Source organism: Canis aureus, chromosome 17 (genome assembly GCF_053574225.1).
Source record: "Canis aureus isolate CA01 chromosome 17, VMU_Caureus_v.1.0, whole genome shotgun sequence".
In the NCBI taxonomy this organism is placed as follows: domain Eukaryota; kingdom Metazoa; phylum Chordata; class Mammalia; order Carnivora; family Canidae; genus Canis; species Canis aureus.
In genome coordinates, this window is record NC_135627.1 from 1,524,685 (window position 1) to 1,547,126 (window position 22,442).

The following is a 22,442-nucleotide window of genomic DNA, read 5'->3' on the forward strand; positions in this document are numbered from 1 at the left end:
CTTTGCCCTAGATGCTGGTATTCATTGCAGGAAATCCTGGGTCAGTCCTCTAGATGTCTAAGACTCTTGTTTTCCTATCTTTCAAGTGCGTAGGACTAACAGAGAGTGCTATTGCTGCCTCTAGATATCATCTCTAGTTAGCATTTCCGGGGTGCTCAGAGAGAAAACAATGTCTGGGTGATAACTCTTGTCAGTTTCCTCATTGTCAAACCCAATCTTACATTCCTCCACACTCACAATATTTCCCCATTGGGAACATGCCTGACATTGCAATTTCTCAAAACTGCAGCTCTGCAGTGAATGCCTAATTCCTGAAACTGCAAAATCTAACAAAAGCTGATTTTTTCCACTGATTTGACTGGCTGACTATTTCGAGACTTTGCATGTGATGACCTGCTGTTCCTCACAAACAACATCCTTAATGTACCCACATGGTTGTTCTCAAGTGGCTGCCGGCAATTAAACCCTTGCGAGCTGCCTGCGGGGCATTCAGATTACTCACAGTGTCCAGAGTCTCTGCGGCAGACAGATTTCCCCCCAGGTCACATTTAGCAGGTTGCTGAGTAGCACTGTGTCCCCTGCTTTGGAAGCCGGAGCCCAGTGGCCACCTGGAGACACTGCCTGACCCAGGGAAGGCTGAGCGCGCAGCGCCCTCGCGTTGTTTTGCAATGTTTTTAAAACTGCCTTCTCTCTCTCAACTGGTGTTGATTTTTCATATGTAAAGATGAAAAGCCCACTTCGAGCAACATGTGGCAATCCCAGTTCTTTTGTTTGTTTTTCATTACCAAAATAGATGACCTTTGTCTGCCTTGCATGCCTCACTTGTTTGGGGTGTTTTCTCTGTTTTTCATATTTGTTAAAACTCTTGGTGTGATTTCAGCCTAATTTCTGGATCTGACTGCTAGGGAAGACAAGGATGTAACCACTTCCTCTTCTGCTCTTCTGACCCTCTCATCTTTCCCCCCCAAACTCCAGCGCCCCAGGGGTTTTGCTCCCTGAGGCAGTCGGCCTGCTTCATCAACGCCTCCTCTTCCACCCCGCGGGTGGGGGTGGGGAGGGGGCTAGCGCAGGTCGCCACCACCCCCAGGACCTCCACCTGCAGACCAGGGTTTGCTGGGGCCTAGGGGAGGTCACGACTCCAGGACAGCCAGGTAAGGTCCGCGGAGCGCTGCGTCCCAGAACTTGCTCTTTCGGTTTTGGTTTCCTATGGAAATAACTGCCTCAGTAAGACTGAGCCTCTGGAGCAGACAGCCTCCCCCAGATATCCCCCCCCCTCCCCTGCCCCGGGCCCAGCCGGAGGAGCAGCCAGAGGAGGGCCCAGGAAACAGGGAACCCAGGCATGCCGGTGAAGAAGGGATTCTGATGGACAACTCACCCGCCCCAAAAAGCTCCAAGCCCGCACCGCGGGTTATTCGCGCCACCCTCACCCCCTCCACGCCGGGGGCCCCTCCAGTGAGGCTCCTCCGCCGGGAGCACTGGTCCCTCACCTCAGCCCCTCCCCCGCCCAGGGCTGCGGGTTCCCCATCCCCTCTCTCCCCCCTCCCCTTTGTCCCCTCCCCGCAGCCCGAGAGTACGGGCCCCCCATCTCCCCCTCCCGCCACCATGCTCTCTACCCCGCAGCCTGGGGGTGCAGCCCCCAGTCTCCCCCCTCCCGTCCCCCTGTTCCCCCTGCCCCCCACCCCGCAGCCGGGGTCTGCAGGCCCCGCTCCCCCCTCCCGCCCTCCACCTCGCAGCCCAGGGGTGCACGCCCCCCATCTCCCCCTCCCTCCCTCCCTTCCTTCCTCCCTCACACCCCGCAGGCCGGGGAAGGGGGGGTGCGGCCTCTCCTTTGCCTCCTTCCTCCCACGTGTTGCGGCGCGGCCCGGAGCGGTGCTTGTTCCGCTCCCTGATTGTAAAAGGGTTTGACTTGCAGCTGACCCCAGGTCAGGACTTTCTCTCCACTAATCCCGCTCTCTCTAAACACAAAAACACTCTGCCTTCCCCTCGCATCCGTCACTGTAATCCCCCGCGGCTGACACCGCGGGGCCGGGAGCCCGGGCTGCACCGGGAGGGTCGCGGCGGGCGCCGGGCCGCGGGCTCCCAGTGGGTGTCGGAGTTCCCACCCCTTTCGCGCGAGCCGGAGCGATCGGCTGGGGGCGGGGGGTGGGCCGCGTCCGGGCGCCTGGCGACCCCGGCCCGCTCGGAGGCAGCGCCCGGGGAGCCGCGGGGCGACGAGGGCCCAGGGCGCGGGGCGGAGACGGTCGCGCCGAGGACAAAGGGAGGCCGAGCGCGCAGAGAGAGGGACGGAGCCGCAGGCGGGAGGGGCCGGAGGTGCGGGGGGAGAGGGGCGGGGGGAGACGCGGGACCCGCGAGCGGCTAGCCGGCGGGGAAGGGGTGCAAACGGGGCAGCGGGGCGCCCAGGCCGGGAAGCCGCCACGGCTGGGGCCTCACCGCCCCTCGGCCGGGAGAGGGCGAGGGCCAAGCCCGGGGGCCGCCCCCCCGCCCCCCCCCACCCAGGAGACCCGGGCCGCGCGCCCTGCGCCCTGCGCCCTGCGCCCTGGATTCCCGGGGGCGCGCGGCTGGAGACCAAGGGCCGGCGGGGGCGAGGGATGGGCAGGCAGGGGTCAGGGCTCCGCGGCCCCAGCGGGGCCCTGCCGTCGGGCTGGGGGGCGGGGCCGGGCCGGGGCCGTTGCGCAGGCGGGGTGGGGGGGCGTGAGGGTGAGGGGTCCCAGCGTCCCTCGCCAGGCTCAGCGTCGTCCCGACCCTGCAGGCCGGGAGGCGGGGATCGGACCCACCTCCCCCGGCTGCTCGCCCAGGGGGCCTGCGCCCCCTCCCCTCTCCTCCCCTGCTGGCCGGGCCTTTCAATCCCGCCGAATAGTCGTGCCGGAGAAGGAGCTGCGCCAAGGCCAAGTCTGCTTTTCACTTGAAGTTTCCAAGGAATCAAACCTATTATTACATTCTGCCGCCGCCGTTTCTGGAGCCTCTGCCCCGCGGGCCCGGCTGCGGAAGCGCGGAGGGGGAGGGGGCCGGGGAGGCACGGAGAGGGGGCGGGCGGGCAGCGCGGGCCCGGTGGGCGGTGGGTGCCAGCGCCAGGCCGCTCTGGAGCGCGCCTTCCGGGGCCCGGGGTGCTCTCTCGAATTCGCCGGAATGTTCCGGAGATAGATCTGTGCATGGCCCAGTCTTTGTCGGGAAATGAAATGCGTGAATATGCGTGTTATTCTTCTCCCACATGCATGATTTTAATAGACCTATCAGTCACGCTACCCGACACATCTGCCTAGCAGGCACGCCGAGCCCGCGCCCGGCTCTACAATTAATTCACTTCACCTCGCTACTGGTGGGTTTCTTGGCCGGGCGCGGGGGCTGGTGTCAGTCTCAGCAACGACAACAAAAAGGGCCCGTTAGTTTAAGGGTGATGGTGAGGGACGAGAGGACCCTCCCACCCCCCACGCACACACACACACCAGCAAACCGTGCCACCCTCTGCTTGGGCAGCCCGCGCGCCCCACCGCCGCTCTAGCCGGCCGGGCACGAAGTTCTGCAAACTTAGTCCAAGGCCCCCCAACGAGTCCTGTCCGCGATCTCCACCCAGGTTTCTAATAAAATTGGAATAAGCGATAGAAATACCACCCTGTGATTTGGGCAGTGTTCCAGCCATCATATAGAAATCATCAAACACTTTCATTTTGTGAGTACGATGAGCAGGACCTTGACAAGACCGACCCACGGTTAGTGAGACCTTTCCAGGGCCCAGTGGATATTTTCTCCACCAATGCAAGTCAGAGAAACGCTGCGGGGGTGATAAGGTCTCTGTCCCCAAACGAAGGCTAGCCTCCGTCTGCTCCCCCATCCCGGCTTCTTTCCAAATGGAATCATTAACGAATTTCTATTTCCTTTTCTCTCTGTCGTTCCAATCAACAATACAAATTCACTGCATTTAAGGAATTCCTATTTTAAGATCATCCTGGGCTTTTAACAAAGTGGCTCCCAGCATCTGGCATTGAATTTCAGCTATGTATGAGGCACATGGTGGGGTGGGGGGTGGGGGGGAGCCAAACTATAAGCCCACCTTCCAGGAAACCAAGAATATCTCTGGCTGGAACTCCTGCATGCTGCTAAACTTTTTCTAGTTTGAAACACTCCCAGTGTGACCCACATTACTAGTAGTGTGATGTGCTAAGACTTGGATGCCCATAGCTGAGTCTAGATACAAACCTGAGGGCACACATATGTGAGCGTGGCCGCACATCTGTCTGCCAGTTTAGTAAATGCAGGGCGATGTTGAGATGAGGAGTTAGCAAAAGAACCCAGAGAGTCTATTTAACTGTACATTTCAGAGTCAATGTGGCCTGCTCCTTAAGCTGGGTGTGGTGAATTAACAGAGCATTACAGAATTTCCCAGGGCATCTCCCAGAGGAGACGGTGTGTGGCATTCATTCACTTATTCCCCGACTATTTCTGATGCTGATTCACTCAGCAATCCATATATATATCCAAATACTTTCAGGAACAACTGCTTCACAAAGGATCAGATTGCTGAAGCTTTAAAAAAAAAAAAAAAAAAAAAAGGAAAAAAAGAGGGGACTTTATTACCTCGTTAGAAAGAAGCAGTGGATATCATTCTTGAGATTTTTTGCAGTCATTTTAAAAAAATGCATGGTTTAAGCAGAATTATCAATGACTCCAAAAAATTACACATATCAATTGCCAGGTTAGCATTTTACTTAAAGTCATTCTCCAATGGAGGCTGAATGTGGTTCTCATTAACCTAACATGGGCCCATTTTGGGATAGTCTATGCTCATTCCAGTACAAAAAAAAAAAAAAAAGAAAAAAGAAAAAAGAAAATGAACAGGAGGCTTAATAGGGCTGATGAAATCAACACATCTTGATGTAGACTAAAGGCTTTTTTTCCCCTCAAAATATAATTTCATCTTTATGTTGTGACTAATTTCAAAATGTATTTGCTACAGTATAACTTTTAAATGCAATATTTAATGCTGTCAGATTACTTGAAGACAAAAGTTTTACAGAAAACTTTAAATTCCAGAAAAAAACTGCAATGTACCCATAAACACCTAGAAAAAATATAATTAAAAAATTTAAAGCATCAAACACCCTCCGATCTCATCAGGAATAATAAACAGCAGTTTGTGTATCCCAGTTGACGCTGGGGATGGGGGGTGGTCGAGTGTGTGCGTGGGGGGAGGCGGAGAGAGAGAAAATTCAAGATCACTTTGCCCTTTCCCAAGGAGAAAGAAGTCAGAGGGAGGGGCTGAAGAGGGATGCAGTACATTTTGGTTCAAAGAGTGTTCCCTTGAGCCAGATTCTGATAAATTCCATTTGCAATGTTGTTAAATTGCAGGGGAACGGGGGCCTCGGCGACCCCGCGGCGGTCTTTGTCCCTGCTCCCTAGCCTGGTCCCTCCATCGGGGGCCTTCTCCTGCAGCCCGGGGCCGCTGGAGGACTCGGAGCCGCCAGCCGGCCCGCGGTCAGAAAAGACAACGCGCCACAGCACAGGGCCAGGCTGTAAAACGAGGGCCGGTGTTGTTGTTGTTGTTGTTTTAAATCCTGGTAATTATTTCTTGATCCGTATCAACACTATAAATGCTACAAAATAATCCATCGATTTAAACTTTCTTCCCTTGCACTGAAAGAAGCTCCGTGAAGATCGCACCGTCCCCCTGAGGATCCCTCACTTTTAGTTTATGCCGATCATTCCTCCTCCGTCAGATTTACCAATCGTATTTTGAGCTCACAAAACATGCATATAAAATTAGCACGTTCCAAATTATGGGGGAAAAGTGGGCTTTTTCTTTTCTCTCTTAAATTTATTGATTCAAAAGTCGATGCATTTTGTTTTGCTTTTTTTTTTTTTTTTTTTTTTTTAAGGAGAGGTCTTTTTTTTTTTTTCGGTTTTAGAAGAAAGACTTTTGGAAACTATGTACATAATCTGAAACCCCCTCCCCACACCGCAATGCCTAAAATAAAAATTTCACAATGCATTTACAAGAAAGAATACAAAACAAAACAAAACAAAAACAAAAACAAACAAACAAAAAAAAGGAAATGCTCAGATACAGAAAGTTTTACAAAACCCAGAATATAACGCTGCCATCTGAAGGGAGCGGGGAGACCTCTTTGTATAAATTAACAAACCAACTCAGAAAGGCGGTAACAGCTACGAAAAACTCGTGTTTGGATCTCTGCCCTACTACATCGATAACGAATGAGACCGGCCTCGGCACCCGCGCAGGGCGGCCGAGCGCCTTCGGGAAGCGGTGCGGGATGGGCGAGGGCGCGCGGGCCGGGCTAGAAAAGTTGGAGTCGCCTCTCGCTGGGTCTGCTCTTTGTCCCCTCGAGCAAAGAAAACGCCTTCTCGTCCTCCGGGAATGATAAATACTGTACAAAACGTCTCAAGAAAACGCTGAAGTCAGTCCGCACCGCCGTGCGCCCGTGCGCCCGGAGGTCCCCGGGAGCTCCCGGGAGGGGGAGGCGGAGGCGGGGGCGGGGGCGTGCGCGTGCCGCCCGCGCCCCGCTCCGCGCAGGAGCGCCGAGGGGTCCGTGCCGGGGCCGGGCCGCGGTGTCCCCGCGTCCCTAGATGTGCGTCAGGGGCACCGTGCCGTTGACGCCCGCGCCCGCGCCCTGGTAGTGCTGCGGCAGCGAGTGCAGCCGGCTCTGCGCCGCCGCGGCCGCCGCGGCCGCCGGGTCTCCGGTCTCCCCGCCGGGCAAGTACATGCTGATCATCTCGCGCAGGTCCCCGGGGCACGGCGCCCGCGAGTGCGCGGGGGCAGGGGGGCTGCCGCTCGGCTCGGACTTGACGAGCGAGCCCAGCGCGCCCAGGGCGCCCGACGACGCGGCCGCCGCGGCCGCCGCGGCCGCCACTGCCGAGTTCTGGTGCGCGCCGCCCGCGGCGGCGGCGGCGGCGGCCGCGGCGCCGTAGGGGAGGCCGCCGTAGCCCGAGGGCGAGGCGCTCATGTAGCCCTGCGAGTTGGAGATGGGGCTGTACTGCAGCGCGCCCATGTCGTAGCGGTGCATGGGCTGCGGGTTGTGCGGGTGCGCGTGCGGGTGGTGCGGGTGCGGGTGCGCCGGGTGCGCGTGCGGGTGCGGGTGCGGGTGCGCGCCGCCCGCGCCCGGGTGCTGCCCGTAGGCCAGCTGCGCCTCCTGCATCATGGCCGCGGCCGCCGCCGCCGCCGCCACCGAGCCGGGGTAGGCGCCGTTGGCCCAGCCGTTGACGTGCGCGTAGCCGCCGCCCGCCGCGCCGCCCGGGCTCTCCAGGCGCTGGCCCACGGCCGCCGCGCCCACGCCCACGCCCACGCCCACGCCCATGGCCACGGCCGCGCCGCCGCCGCCCGCGCCCGCCGCCAGCAGCCCGCCGGCCAGCGAGTACTTGTCCTTCTTGAGCAGCGTCTTGGTCTTGCGGCGCGGCCGGTACTTGTAATCCGGGTGCTCCTTCATGTGCAGCGCGCGCAGCCGCTTGGCCTCGTCGATGAACGGCCGCTTCTCGGCCTCGGACATGACCTTCCACTCGGCGCCCAGGCGCTTGCTGATCTCCGAGTTGTGCATCTTGGGGTTCTCCTGGGCCATCTTGCGCCGCTGCCCGCGCGACCACACCATGAAGGCGTTCATGGGCCGCTTGACCCGGTCCTGGCTGGCCTTGGCGACCCCGCCGCCGCCGCCGCCGCCGCCGCCGCCCCCGCCGCCCCCGCCGCCGCCGGCCCCGGCCGGGCCCGACAGGTTCGTGGGGGCCTGGGCGCCGCCAGGCGAGTGCAGGTCGGTCTCCATCATCATGCTGTACATCGGGGCGGCCCGCGGGTTCACCGGCACCGCGCGGGGAGGGCCCGGGGCATAGAAGAGTCGGCCGCGGGGTGGGGGCCGGACAGGGGCTCGGTCGAACGGAGCGGGACGTGGGGCGGGGGAGAGGTCCTACCGCGGAGAAGAGCGGGGGCAGGCGGAGGCAACCACGGGACGAGAGGCGGCGGCACACGCCCTCGGCGCAGGTCCGGCTCGCAGGTGCAAAGTTTCTCCTCGCGCCCAAGCGCCCAAACCACTTGCCGAGGGGGGCGATGGCCGGGGTCGCCGTCGCCGCAGCCCGGTCGCCTCGGCGGAGCGGTGCAAACAGGTGCAGTCGTGCCCAAGTTGCGGCTCCACTTTTCGGGACGCGAGCGGGGCGCGGGGCCTGGCCCGGGGCTGCCCGCCTCCTCCTCGCCGGCCGCCGCCGCCGCCGCCGCCGCGCGCTGCCGCCTTCCTCCTGCACCGGGTCCTCAGCGGCCTCCAACTCCGGGCTGCAACTTCTAGCAGCGCGGCGCGCCGCGTGCGCTGGGCATGTGCCGGTCCCAGGTGCCGGGGGGTGGGGTGGGGGTGGGGTGGGGGTGGGGGTGGGGGAGCGAGGCGCCGAGGGGGCCGCGGAGGGGGGCGGTGGGGGAGGGGGCAGGGGGCAGCGCTAGGAGCGCAGGCGCGCGGAGAGGGCCGGAGAGCGGGGCCGCCGAGCCCGGGCCTGGCTGCCCACTGCCTGCCCGAGGCCGTGCGCTCGGAGCGGAGGCGCACGCGGGGCCGGCGGCGCGCGGGGCCCAGCAGCCATACGCCGGGCCCGGGCTGCCATTAAATGAGCGCGCCGCGGCCAATGGGAGCCGGCGGCGGCGGTGATTTGCATGGCGCGCTGGCGAGTGACGTGGGGAGGGAGTAGATGCTCCGGGCGCGGGCGGCGGGGCGGGAGGAGGGGAGGAAGGAGGGGGTGCAGGGGCAGGAAGGAGGGGGAAGGAGGCTCGGGAGGGGGCACAGCCACGCTGCTTCCTGAGCGCGCGCGGCGGCGGCGGCGGCGGCGGCGAACCCCAAGCTCGCCCTCCTCGCCTCTCCCGCCCGCGCGCTCCGAACGATTAAGGTTGGGTTTAAAAGCGGAGACGAAGAAAGAATCGTTCGGGGCGGGAGGCGCAGCGACAGGAGGGGCGGGGGGTGGGGTGGGGATGCCACCGCGAGCCTTGTTTCGACGAGCGCGGTGGAGAGAGACCCAGCTCCTCTGCACCCCCGGCGGCCAGCTCGGCGCTCGCGGGGAGCGGGAAAGTTGGGGCCGTGGCGGTGACCTCTCCCCGAGCTGGGCCCGAGGCCTGGGAGGGACGGGTGCGCCCTCGGGAGCCGGGGGTGGGGGTGGGGGTGGGGGTGGGGGTGGGGGCGGCGGGGGGCGTTTGAGATCCGCCACTCGAACGCCCCCCACGGGTCCTCCTGCGCGACCCTCCCGGGGCACCTGCTCCACCGCGCTAGGACGAAGTTCTCCAGTGCCCCCTCTCGTAGGATGGCCTTCCCAGCCCTGGCCGCGAGAATTCCCCTAAGGGAGGAGGAGGCATTTTCACCACACTTGGCTCCAGAGCTGCTAGGAGCATCAGCTCTCAACTTTTTTTTTTTTTTTTTGAGGGTCTTTTAATGAGCCTGAGGGTTATAGGCGCGTACCCCGCCTCTCTCCTTGAGGTTTCTTTCTCCAAAGTAATTGCTAGGGGGCTCGGAAACAGCAGGATCTATCTGGAATCTAGTAGTGACTCAACAACAGTAGGAAAAGTTTGTTTGAATCGCAAAAGAACGATGGAGCCGGCGCTCTTCTGGAGCGAATCTTCCAGCAGCTGTTTACCTAAGACCTGAGAACCGTGTGAACGGAGCGGGGCCCACTGGACACGGGACGGGACAAGTGGAGCCTCACGACCAAGCGTTCCTACAGGACGCGAACCAAAGGCCTGGCTCTCGGGAGGAGGAAGGCCCCACTTGCGGTTACAGTTCCCAGACTTGAAAGTGTCTTCTTCCATATGGGGACCCACAATCTCCAAGCCCCCACCGTTGCGCTCACGCGACGGTGTCAGTCCGAATGATGAGTGGCCCAAAGCCTTCTTGCAGAGAATCCTTTGAGCCCAAGCCTCGGTCATGCGTACTCCACGCGGGCGTCAGTGTGCTCACCGTGGAGGCAGGTGCCGGCGGGTGGGTAAAGCCGAGCCTAACCTACGTGAACCCAGCGCCTCGTAGTCGAGGTAAACCTGTGAGGATGAGGATGACCCTGAGCGTACTAATACGGATGTTGAAGTATATTGGACAGTGAATACGTGACACCTTCCCTCCATCAAAAAATCAATCAATCAATCAATCAATCTCAGGTTGTGACTGTCCTGACCCTACTACTGCTGCTGGTCCAGGGTGCAGGAATCCTTTCTCTCCTCTCAGTCACTATGATTGTTATTGTAGCCTTTTTTTTACTACTACTTCAAGGTTGTACAGTAAGGGGTGCAGCCGCAAATCCGTTTCTGCAGATTGAACTGCTTCCGTTTCAGGCCATTCAGCATTTCCTAGTGAACTCATCAGTGATACATAATTATATTAGAAAGGAAACGTCATTTTGTATTTAGTTTTTCACTAAATATCTAGGTTATAAACTTGCTTTTCAACTACCTTCTCATTTCATCAATCGAGTTTGTTAAATCTTTTGATTTGTTGTACGCACTACCTCCAAATATCAGTTACATTGTAAGTGAACAAAAAAAGAACAAGGATATTGTTTAAGAACGCTACAGACCCGTTTTTTTCTTTTGATAATTTAGGAGGCGATGGGTGTGCAGTGAGATCCAGTGTGTTATAGAAAGTCAGCAAGACTGAAATAAAGGAAATGGTTTACAAATTATAAACTATATTATCCACTTAGCAGTTGAAAGATTTCTTTTCCTCTGCTTTTCAATTTAGATTTTAAACTAAATAGCCTAAGACCCCCTGAAAATGCTTTGTGTGAGTCAGGCTTGGCACATTATTTTCCATATCAATGGAGCAATTTATTTTATAAACACCCTGCACTCCAGTTAGCATTGCAGGAATGCTTTATGCTTTTGGGAACTTGGATAGCCGACTTTGAAATGGTCTGGTTTCTTTCTACCATAGTCCTGAAAATTGTTTCCAAATACGATGTTACTCTTGTTTTCCAGAGCATCTAAATAGGAGGTAAATGGTTTAGCCTTGTGTGAGATCATGCTGGTGCTTAGCGTTCGGGGCACTCTCCGTAAGCCCTTTTTAGTGATGAGATGTTCCCTTGGCCCAAGCGGGTGCACTATGGGTGCCCATGTGCAGAAGCATTAAACCAGAGCCGCAGGTGTAACTTGTTGCCAAGCGATAGATGATTGGCAGCAGCTGCCTATGCCAGTTAGGCAGTGGCAGGGCCGTGAGTGCCAGACCTCTCAGTGCCTTCCATCCTGGCATGAAGATTGAGGAGTGCCATATCAAACTCCCGCCGCTAATGGCTTTTGGGAGCCTCTGCTTGCTCCTTCTGACCTGTCTCCCCAGTGACTCTTTAAAAGGAAACAGTCCAAAAACCAGTTTGAAAAACACTGCCTCTCTCCAGTTTCATTTCTCCCTCCCACCCCTCACCAGGTCGGCTGGGGCCTCCTTCAGATGGAGGGCTTTTCAAAGGTTGGGTGCTGGAGGATCTGAAGGCAGACTAGACTATTTCCCAGTAACGTCAGGGCCCAGACCCTGAGCGAAGGGTCACTTTGGTGTCGACTGACCAAATTTGCTCTTTTGGCTTCTCAGAGACTTCAGTGTAGCTCTTTGGGCAAAATGCCAAAGTGAAGATCAACTTGGAAATATGGATAAGTAAAGATACATTCTGTTCTTTTATTTGACTTGTGGATATGATCCTGAAAGAAAATTCAGACCCAAGCCTGGTCAGAGGAAATAATCTACACATATATGCTTGTGCATCCATACGTATGTGCACAAAGAGTATATGTACATACATACGTGTGTACACAATGCAGAATATATATACATATATGCATATATAAACACGTGTTCATGCAGGATATAGCCATACGCATACACGGGTGTGTAGGTGTACATAACATACGCATATGCATGTGTGTGATGTATTTAGGCAGTTATACAAGAGCCCTTGACTTTCAAATAAACTGAGTTCGGGACTTCTAACACCAGTAACCTCTACTGCTTTTGTGGAGTAACTAAAACTTTTGGCTCTGGCTTTCCCCCTCTCCCCGTGGTTGTGCTCAGGACAAACCCGGGAAGCAAGGCGGGTCACTGTGCATACAGACCCCTGTAGACTGCCCCTAGCAATCTTTACATGAGAGCTACCTTGCAGGCACCTAGAGGTGATTTTCGCTACCAGCGCCCGCCTAGACCTCCAAGCAAGTGGAAAGATGGACAGGTCAGGAGTTGGGGGTGGGGCCGGGAGTCAGTGAAAGGTCACCGGAGGGAGGCCGCGCCGCCTGAGGACGCCTGTCTTCTGGGGCCTCGGCGCCGTCGGCCCGTCCTGGGCGCATCCGCCCGAAGGTGCGCGCAGACCACCGGCCGCTGCCCCCCACCGTCCGGTTCTTGCGGCTTCCCGGGCCTGTGGACAACCCAGGCCCCGCGTACGCGGCTCCGTGCACCCGGGCTCCGGAGTCGCCCCAAAAGGCTAAGACCAGAGTCTAGGGAGGCAAATCCTGAAGGAGGGAGGCGCCACTTCAAGGTCAGAGTGGGAGAGAGAGAAAAAGTGGTCGGAGGAGAGCAAGAGGGGAGGCGGAGAAGGCGGCGGAGAGGGCGAGCGCGGGCGAGGCGGCGGCGGAGGCCTTGGAGGTCGCCTCCGCCGACAGGAGGCGCAGACCCTGGAGAGGTGGGAGGGGCCGCGGCACCGGCCGGGGGCCCCTGGAGGGGGACAGCGCCGGAGGGCGGCGGAGGAGGCCGCGTCCCGTCCCCCCCCGCCCCCAGCCGGGAGCCGCGGGAGCGCGGGCCGCGATCGCCGTCTGCTGGCCGCCGCCGCCCTCGCCGCCTCGCCTCCCCGCGCCGCCCGCCTCTGGCCCCCGCTCCTGCCGCCTCGCCCGGGTCCCGGCTCCTGCAGCCTGGCGCCCGGCTTCGGGCTCGGCGAAGTCAGGGTGCGCTGGGGACAGGCCTGGGAGCTGTGCGGGCCCTCGTCCGTCCGGCGCCCCCCGCCCCCGCCCCTGCCCCTGCCCCTGCCCCTGCCCCTGCCAATTTGACCTGTTGTTCCCAAAAAAAGCCAACGGAGCCAAAGTAGCACAAAAGTTTCTTTGTTGATTTTTTTTTTTTTTCCTTTTAAAGGGGAAAAGATAGTCCTGGAAGAGGGGAAAGAGGAAGGAGGAGAGCCCTCGCCATGTGGAACCCGCAGCGGCCCCTGTGCCATTTAAGGGGTAGCCACAAGAGCAGGGGACCTTTGCCGTTGCTCTGAGTCCGTCATCCTGTCCTTCCCCCGCGAGCGTCTGGATTTGGAGGGCTGAGCCTGAGCGCCTGCAGGAGAGGCGACATAAAGCCCTTCCCCTGGAAAGCAGGCACGGTTTTCTTTGCAGCCATCAGTGTGGAGATCCGTAAATTCACACTGAAGAGCAAACAACCCTGTGTGTGTGCGTGCGTGTGTGTTGTTCTGTGCCTCCTAGCTCTCTGGGTGAAAGCATTTGGAGAATCTCTGGGAGCTTTCGAGTAGGGGCTCACCCTGTGAGCAGTACTCACACATATAATTCAAATTTCACAGCTGACCTGCTCTGAAAACCTCAATCAGCTTCTAATTGAAGGGAAAACAAAATATTGCTTCCCTACAGCAGAGCTAACGATTTAATCATTATATCAGACATTATAGCTTTTAATTAGGCTAATGCTGATACTGTATGGAAAGAGATAATTCAACACAGTTCTTGATGAATTCTGTAATTGGGTTAACGGCAGAGCAGTTGGGGGAGAGACGTCAATATTCAAGCTGCGTCTGTAGCCACCAGGTTTATGAATGAAAGAGAGAAGACAAGGGGAGGGAAACGCTGGGACCCGAGGGGAGCCTCGCGGCCTTGGCCCTGGCGGAGCTGCGGGAGCCCAGGAGGGAGGGCGCCGGCCGGCGCGGAGCTGGGGTGCCTGGCCGCCCGGGCCTCGCCGCCGCGGGCTCCTCCTGCCGCTCCGTCCGCCCGGCCCTTTTGGGGGAAACTTTCCCACCGGAATGTCGGCGGGGCCACCTGCCCCAGACGCCTGGGCGCTCTGTCCCCTCGAGGGTGCCCCCACTCAGCCCACACCCAACCGACCGAGGCGGAGAGCTGGGCCGCGCGCAGCGGTAGCGCGCAGTTCTGCGGGGCGGCCTCCAAAGACGCCAGCTCTGCCCGGGCTCCCACCCCTCGCGGGCCCGGCGTCCACCGGCCAAGGGCGGCCGTCCGGGTCCCCGGCGCGGCGGGCGCGCAGGACGCACGCTGCCCGCATGCTCGTGTCCACACCTATTCACAGCTTGGCGAGTGAGCGGTTGGAGCGGGAACCCGGGCTAGTGCCCAGCAGCCTGGCCTATGGGCCTTGGCCAAGCCACTGCCCGATGCTGGGGCCGCAGGTGGAGCTGGACCAGGAAACCGCGCGCCCCGCCAGTCCCTGCCGTCCCGCGACGCAGCCGGGAAGGAAGTGGCCTCCAGACGCGCCCGCGGAGACGAGCCGGCCCGGGCCGTCCGCGCCCCACCCCAGCCCGGTCCGCCCCGTCCGCCTCCGCCTGCCGGCCCCGGCCCGCCCCGGCCCGCCCCGGCCCTCCCCGGCCCGGCTGCTGCGCCCTCCAGCCTGTCCTCCCAGGGGCGCGTGTCGCCCAGAGCCGAGGCAGGGCTGCAAGAGCCCCCCGGGGAGGACCCCGGGAGTCGAGCTCTAGCCGGTGAATCCGCGCAGCTGACCTGACAGCGCCAGAGCCTTGGATTTTGAGGACAAAATGCCGTATGGGTTTTATAAGGAGACCACCTGAGTCGCGTTTTCTGCTGTCTTAACCCGAATAATTTCATAGTGTGGTTTTTATGTATTTTCTGTATTTCTGCAACTCCACCCCCCCCTCGCAAATTTTGTCTTCCTCCTTGGCTTAACTACCTCAGCGCAATAGTCTCCTTCAAGATAAATATACTGCATTGTGATTCATCCTTGTCTTATTTTGTCAGTAATTACCACAAAATTAAATGGGTCACTGGTAAAGTTTCATTTACACAAACCCCCATAATTAACAGTTTGAATACACCTTGTTACATTGTACAAAAGTTGTAATTTTCTAAAGCGTGTAGGTTTTTATTGGTAAAGAATGCTCGTGTCCCATGTGATAATAAGAACACAAAGCAGCTCCTCTGACAGTAGGTGTGTTTGGTTTTCTAAGCTAGCGTAAAGACTCAACCAAGATCAAACTTTCCAGGATGGGGGGGGGGGAGCTTCCTATTTAAATTAAAATGTGCAGAATGTAAAGATCTGAGGATCTGGGGCCTCCGATGGAGCTAACTTGCAAAGCCAGAGTCCTCGGCTCTCTGGCTCTCCAAGCAGCCCCTGCAGGTGAACCTACATGCCCAGTAGGCTCTGGCTCTGAAGGCTGCCTCCAGCAGTTTCTGCAGAGCTCAGAATGGCTCTTTCAAGCCCTGCAGCGTCCCCACCGAGTCCAGGCGAGGCCAGGTGAGCCAGTGACCAGGGGTGTTTGCAGGAAAGAGCCACACTGAGCGGGAGACAGCCCTGTCTCACATTCTCTCATTAGCCCCACATAGAAAAGGCATCATTCACAAGAGGAGACAAGTCATAAGGAATTTCTATATGAAAAGAAATAAAGTGAAATCAGAGATGCTTTTTCTTACAGGCCGCCCCTGTTATTGCAAATTAGATTAGCTACACAGGCTTCAATATCAACATGACACGGGGTTCACAGGAGTGAAAGGACCATCCACTCCAATCTCTCCTTTCATCGAAGCGTCTCACATAAATTACATCTTGTCCTTTAATACACTTTTCAATGAGATTAAAACATCACTTTGACACGATTTCAAGCCTTTCAGTTGCGTGTGTTGCTTACTTCAGAAAACTGCAAACACAGAAATGGGTTCGCTGAGATCTCCGGCAGTGGGATTGGGCTCCAGAGCCAGCACCACTGCCTTGCACTCTGAATGAAGAGAGGGGCCCGCTGGCTCCACTGTAATGCCAGTTATCTTACCTGGCAGGGACAGACACCAGCTGTCCCCAGGAGGGAAAATCAGATTTCCCTCCTACTGGGTGAAGGCCTGGAGCCCACCTGAGCTTGTGGGCCTTTCTGGAGAGCACGCTTGTATTATTCATTTGCCGTTATTTGTGGCAGGCTTTGGACAGGAGGGATAGGGGAGGACCTGCAGCCCACCCCCAAAGCATCCCCAGGGATGCCTTTCCTCCACAGGGTGCTAACTAACTGGGGGGTGCAGGTGGGGCAGACACCATGAGAATGACATGGAAGGAGGTTTGGTGGATCAGAGAGAGAAAGAGCCTTGTTTTAGATGGCCTGGGGACCTTAAATCTTGTGGGTGGTGAGGAAAAAGTGGGTAAACATAGTTTCCTGCAAAACCAGGTAAAGGAAGCTCCACCTCTCCATTGGGCTGCTGTCACTGTCTCTCCCTTCAGGGGCTGACTGCTCCTGGACTGGCATCCACACTCTGGGGAGTGACCCCAAAAGGACAAAGGGCCCCACCAGGGAGCAGAGGAGGGGTTTTCAGGTTGCAGGGTTTGAATTCTATGCTTTCTTTATATTTTGACTAAAATTGTGTTCAGCCCTCAAAACACACAGCTACATTTGCTCCTAGAGAAGAGGCTAGTTACCGCCTGCCTTTCCAGGCAGACTGGATCCCCTGCCAGTGAGCAGGTACTTGCTACCTGGAGCAGAGCCCCAGCATCTCCTTCTACTGGTCGGCAGGGAGACCAGGGTCCTCCCCCCCACCCCCCAGGGTCCTCGGAAGAAGGCCCAGCCCCTTCAATCCCAGTCCTGTTCTCCATTCCCCAGCACCCCGCACCTGCTGACTCCCACGCCTCGCTCGTCTTTTGCTCCATCCTTTCCAGTAATAAAGAAGACCAGAACTGGATACCACCTGGACGTTTTCTGTCGTTTTCAGGGAGCACGCTTGGCATTCTCTGTGTTCCCAGATGCTCAGGCAGAGCCACTGGCCTTCCTCACTCCTTCCGGGAGAGATGCCGCTGGGGGAAGGAACCCTGGGAGTACTGAGGGGAGGTAGGGTGGGGGTGGAATTTCTTGCTGTGTGGATCCCGGCCTTAACCGGTGGTCCTCAGCCACAGTTGGGTGTCTGGGACAGCGGCCGGTGCAGGGCACTTTGCCTGTCCTGCGGGCATCACCAACCCGCTAGGCCGGAGCTGGGGAAGGGGCCTGGGGTAACCAGATCGTGGTCCTGAGGTAGAACGGAGCAGGCCCCCTCCCTGCCCAGCTCCAGCATAAGGGAAAACCGCGACCAGACCGCGTGGACAGTACTGTTGCGGTGGTCCGGGCTTTGGGGGCCCCCTGCGCCGACTGAGGTGACATGGGGCAGCCCACCCCCACCCGCCCCGCGCCCTGGCCCTTCACAAAGAGCCTTCCGGGACGCCAGCCCCTCCGCACTCCGGGAAATCAATGCGGTAAAGCGGGCTTTTAATGGGTTAATTGACTGGCGGCCGCTATCGTGTTCAAACACCTGTTCCTTGTAGGCGGCGGCCAGCCCCGCTCTGTTCCCGGTCGATGGCGGCCAGGCCAGGCCAGCCCAGCCCGGTCCGTCCATTCGGCACCGGCCACAGCTGGAAATCCATTCCGCCCCTGAAACTTCGCGACCTTTCCTCACGGCGGGCGGCTCAGACCCGGGAAACAGGGGCGGGAGGCTCCGGGGCCGCGCGCCGCCTCGTACGGAGATGCCGGAGATTGGGAGCGCGAGCGATTTCGCAGGAGGAGGGAGGACGCGCCGCGTCCCCTCCACCACTCCGCAGGCGGGACTTGGGGGCGCCCAGGCCCCACTTTGGGGCGCCTTCCCCTAGCCGGCCGGGACAGACGTGGGCCGCGCCCCCGGGGTGGTGGCCGGTGGCCGGGCGCCCGGTGGGTCCAGGGCATGCGCTGCCTGCCAAGGGCTCTGCTCACTGATGTGCGTGCGTGTGCGTGTGCGCGTGTGTGCGCGCGTGTGTATGTGGCAGCACGAACACCGTCAAGACCGTCGGTCACTGCAAGTTACATTCTTTGCCCAAAACGCCCCTCACTGAATAGCACACGCTCTACACGTTCATTTTTCAAACCTAATTTCCACCGGCGGGTTGCGCTCTGGGCGCCGCCGGGCGCGCGTGGCCGAGAGCTGGAGCCAGCAGCGCCCGGGGTGAGGGCGCGGGGCCGGGAAAGGGCCGCCGCCAGCTCTCCCGCACAGGGGGGCCCCACCGTCCTCCGCCCTCCCCAAAACAGGGCGACCCAGAGCGAAGCAAGCCTCGGTCCACTGGGCGGCGGCCAATCCCAAAAGCCGAGAAGGAGGGAGGAGTGAACGTACAGAGCAGGACGCGACCAACGCCCCCCCGCCCGCCCCCGGCTGGAGAGGGGCCCGCGGCGGTCACCGCAGCTACCCACCTGTACCCTGCGAGGACGGGAGCCACGGGGACGCAGCGCACGCCTCTTCGGGAAGTCGCGGCGGAGACCCCGCGCCCCTCCCTGCGCCCTGCCCGCCCCCTCCCCAGCCCCGAGCGCCCCGCGGCCCTGCGCAAGTTCAGGCACTTACAGCGACTTCCTTCTCCCGCGCTCGCGGGTCCCCTGCGCTCCGCCCGCCGCACCTGCCGGCCCGCGCTGCGGGCCCGGGGACCCCCGCCGGTCGGCTCCCGGCGGCGCCTGCACCGCAGACACGGCGCCTCGCGCACGCACACTCACACGCGCACACACGCTCCCCGCTCGCACACTCGCTGCACACGCACACGCACACGCAGCTCGCCCGCCTCGCGCACACCCGCCCAGACACACACGCTGCGGGCGAGAGAGACAAGAAAATGAAATTTATTATTGATAGCGAAGACTTTAAAGACAATTTCAAGTTATTGTTTCTCTCTGGAAAAAGGGGGATCCCTGCACATAATGAAATGCCTTTTGTGTGGCGCCGAACAATACCAAACAAGTATTCTAATAAATAGCCACTTTTTTGTTCCTACTCGACAGTGAATAGAATTGAGCAGTTGGTTCGAGAGCAGCTGCGACGCCGTTTTGAGCGGGAGGTGGAGCCGCGCCCCCCCACCCCCCGCGCCCCGGCGCCGCGCCCCGCGCCCTCCCGCGCCGCCCCCCCCCACCCCGCCTTGCACCCATAGTCCTGGGCCCCTTCCCTCCCTGGGCGCCTCACCCCACCCCGTCCCGTCAGGCCTCAAATTCGGGCTCAGCAAAACTGCTTCCTCCCCGTGCCTCCACCCCGGGGGCTTCGAAGTCTTTGCCCCCGCCCCATAAAATAGAGGTCACTCCCGTCATCACGGTGGCTTCCGATTTTAGCCTCCTGCCTCTGAGTGGGAGAGGATGTCAGCCCCCACCCTCAGTCCGGAGTCCCTTCGGTCGCGTCCCAGGGTGATCCGCGCCGCCCCCTGCGCGCATCCAGCCAAGTCCCCGCTCCCGGCTCGCTCCTCCCGGGGACGGAGCTTCAGCTTTGTTCTCCCGCCCGCCCCGGATACCTTGGCCTGGTCTCCCCCTACCCTCGCCTCCGCTAACCGCTTTTAAGCTGCCCCCACCCCCAACCCTAGCAGCCGGCGGAAGACAGTGCCTAAGGATTAGTGTTGTGGACACAGAACACTCCAGGTAAAAGTGGCCGCGGCAGGGCGGCCTGGCGTGTGCGCTCCGCGGCTGGCTGGTGGGGAGCCCTCTGCAGGCTGAATCCCCAGCGCCCCCGAGAGCCCGGCCCCAGTAGGCAGAGGAGGGGGACGTCTGAGAAGGCTCCTGGGCTGAAGCCACAGCGAGGTCTCCTCGCCCCCCCTCCCACCCGCGCCCCCACTTCCTCCCCCGTCTTCTGTTCTCTCTCCTCATCTCTGTCTTGGTCTTCCCTCTATCCCCTCCTCTGTCTCTCTTCTGCTCTCTCTCTCTTTCTCTTCAACTGCGTGAAGATGTCAGCTCTTAGGACTTAAAAGTAGCACCCTCCCATCCGCCCTGGAAATGTATCAGAAGCTATCTTTCTGAAAATTACCCCACATTTTGCCCAGAGGACTTATGATCCCCTCCCACCAGAAGGAAAGCTATCTACCATTTAAAAAAAAATAAAGAAGTACAAATATAGCACATATTAACATTGTATGTGCTTGCCAGCCCCCTGGGTGTTCCCAGGGTGTAGGGTGTGTGTACTTATATATGTATTTCGGACAAATGCATGATAATTTTTTTTCATTACTTGCAGCTGCAGTTTTCAGGAGATCCTTCTCTGTCTGGCTCTAATTGTGGAGACAAAAAACCCACATGACTTTTACTCAATGGACCTCAATCTAGAGAAGCACTATGACATTTGCAAATTATTTCTTAATCGGACTAAGCTACCGAGGAGTGCAGGGAGAGGAGGTAGTGTTCTGGAAATGGAGGAACAGCTCGGATGTTAGCTGGCATAGTCTTCCCAGCAGTTTGCTTTCCCCCAAAAGGCGCACTGGTGTAACTGTCAAACGCAAAATAAAGCAGGTAGGTTGCTTTACTGGGAAATTATATTTTTGAAATCTACTTTTGAGAAACTGTGTTCCCTTGGAGTTTCAGGCAATTTAGTTCTGTCATCTGAGATGTCGGTGACAACAGGAACAGAGAGTTTGGTCCTTGACATTTTTTTTTTTTTTTTTTAAACCGGGTTCGTGCAGGAATCTGGTGCTGGGAAACAAGAAGGTATGTTGGAATTGGACCCATTCCAGCAGACACCCGTGAAAGCTTTTTTCCTTTTGTATGGAAAATGGAAACATTTTGGAATCCAGATTTAAAACTTTGACTTATATTTTACGTGTTAAATCACTGAAAGATTGGGTACAACACTGCATAAAGCTTCAAAACCTGCAAATATTTGAATGGTTTTTGTAAGCGGAGCAGCTGCCAGTCAGCTGGCTTTGACAGGCTGCCACAATTTTGTCACTTAATAGTGGGTGTTAGGCTAAGTGCAAAACACTCTGGCAAACAGATGTCAAACCCGTATCTCATATCAATGGGGGCTGTGAAATGGAGTTTTAACCTACATCTCCGTCTGGCGCCCGGGAGCCCCGTGCACACGGGTGTACGGCACCGGCGATGGGGTGCTCCGAAAGTCGTGGCCGGGGGCCAGGCGCCTGCGACGCGGCCTGGGAATCCCGCGAGGGGCAGAGGCCGGAGGCGCGGGCGCGGCCTGGGGAAGCCTGCCCAGGCCCCCTCCGCCCCGCCCCGGGCTGGCAGCCCCGCCGGCGCCCCCGCACCACGCACCCACGCACCCGCGACCGTGCGCACCGCGCGCTTCCCTGGGCCTGCGCGCCGGGACCGGGCTCCGCGGCGGGCCTTGCGCGGGGCCTCGGGAGCGGGCCTGACCCGCAGTCGCCGCGGAGCCCGGCGTCGGCGGCCTCCCCCGGGCCTCCCCGGGCCTCCCCGGAGCGCTCCCCCGCCCACCGCCCCGGGCCGGACCGGCTTCTCGGCCGCGCTGGCGCCGAGGGATGCGGCGGGAGGCGGGCGGAGGCGGGCGGAGGCGCAGAGGAACCTGCCCTTTGTTCGGCGCCCCGGAGCGGGCCCGGGGCTCTCCCGCCTCTCCCGGGCGGGCCGTCCTCCGGCTGCGGAGGAATCCCGCCTCCCGCCGCGTCCCCGCGGCTCCGCACCACGACCTGGGCCCGCGCGCAGTGCCCTCCCGGGCCTCGGCGCTGGGCGCTCGGCGAGCGCGGTGAGCCGGGGCTGCGTCTCCCGCCGGGCTCCGCCAGTGCCTCCCCAGGGGGTGAGCGGGCAGACGCCCGACTTGCACGCAAGATGCTGGCGTTGACGAGATCACGCCCTGATTTCTCCAGGAATGCATGGATGGCAACAGATTGTTAGATTTTTATGATACGGATTGCCTGGGACTCACGGCTTCCCCCTCCCCCCTGTCCTCCTTCCCTTTAGAGAACCCTCCTGCCAACTTCAGTTTTAGAACTTATTCTTGAAGCTGGAAGGTCAAAATGGAAAATTTTTTATTATACTACAAGATGTGATAAAAGGCAAATGTGTCACTATGACGATTAAAAAAACTTCTCAGCTATTTCCCTTGAAGAAAGGAGGGTACTCCACTCTGCTTTCATACTCCCTCATGACAGGCATTTCAAAAATGACTGTGACTAAGCTACTATCTATAATAAATAGAGTTCAAAAACACTGATCTTAATTTGCTTTACTGTAATGTTAGCCAGAGACTCTTTATTTTCCACCAATGCATACACAGTTAATAAGTGCTTAAAACAAGACCATTACTTGTTTCTCATATTCTCACTGATGGAACAGAATAAAAACATAACTTAATGTGCCTCCCCAACCCCTTTAAATGTACAGAACAAATATTCTACTAGGGTGGAACTTTTAAGAGGACTAGAGCTTCCTTGTGTCCATTTATTTTAATTACTTTGTAACGGAAAACCAAATGTGTTAACTGCTTAAGAGCAGTTTTCACTGGCCTCTATGATTAATTAATTCTAAATGTACAAAAATAAAGATGTGGACGTTTCACTTTCTGGTCACAAACCACTATTTTCACATGTGAAAGTGCCCAACCTGCTGGGAACATAGCTGTA

General features: G+C 58.6%; 1 protein-coding gene and 1 long non-coding RNA gene across 2 annotated transcripts in view; both read right to left on the bottom strand.

Moving 5' to 3' along the window:
• Window positions 1-22,442, bottom strand: part of LOC144287686 (uncharacterized) — a 595,958-nt gene that overhangs the window by 37,293 nt on the left and 536,223 nt on the right. The window lies entirely within an intron of this gene.
• Window positions 5,833-8,312, bottom strand: SOX1 (SRY-box transcription factor 1). The gene has a single exon (XM_077854931.1). The coding sequence runs from the start codon at window positions 7,776-7,778 to the stop codon at window positions 6,576-6,578; it is 1,203 nt and encodes a 400-aa protein (XP_077711057.1). The 5' UTR covers window positions 7,779-8,312; the 3' UTR covers window positions 5,833-6,575.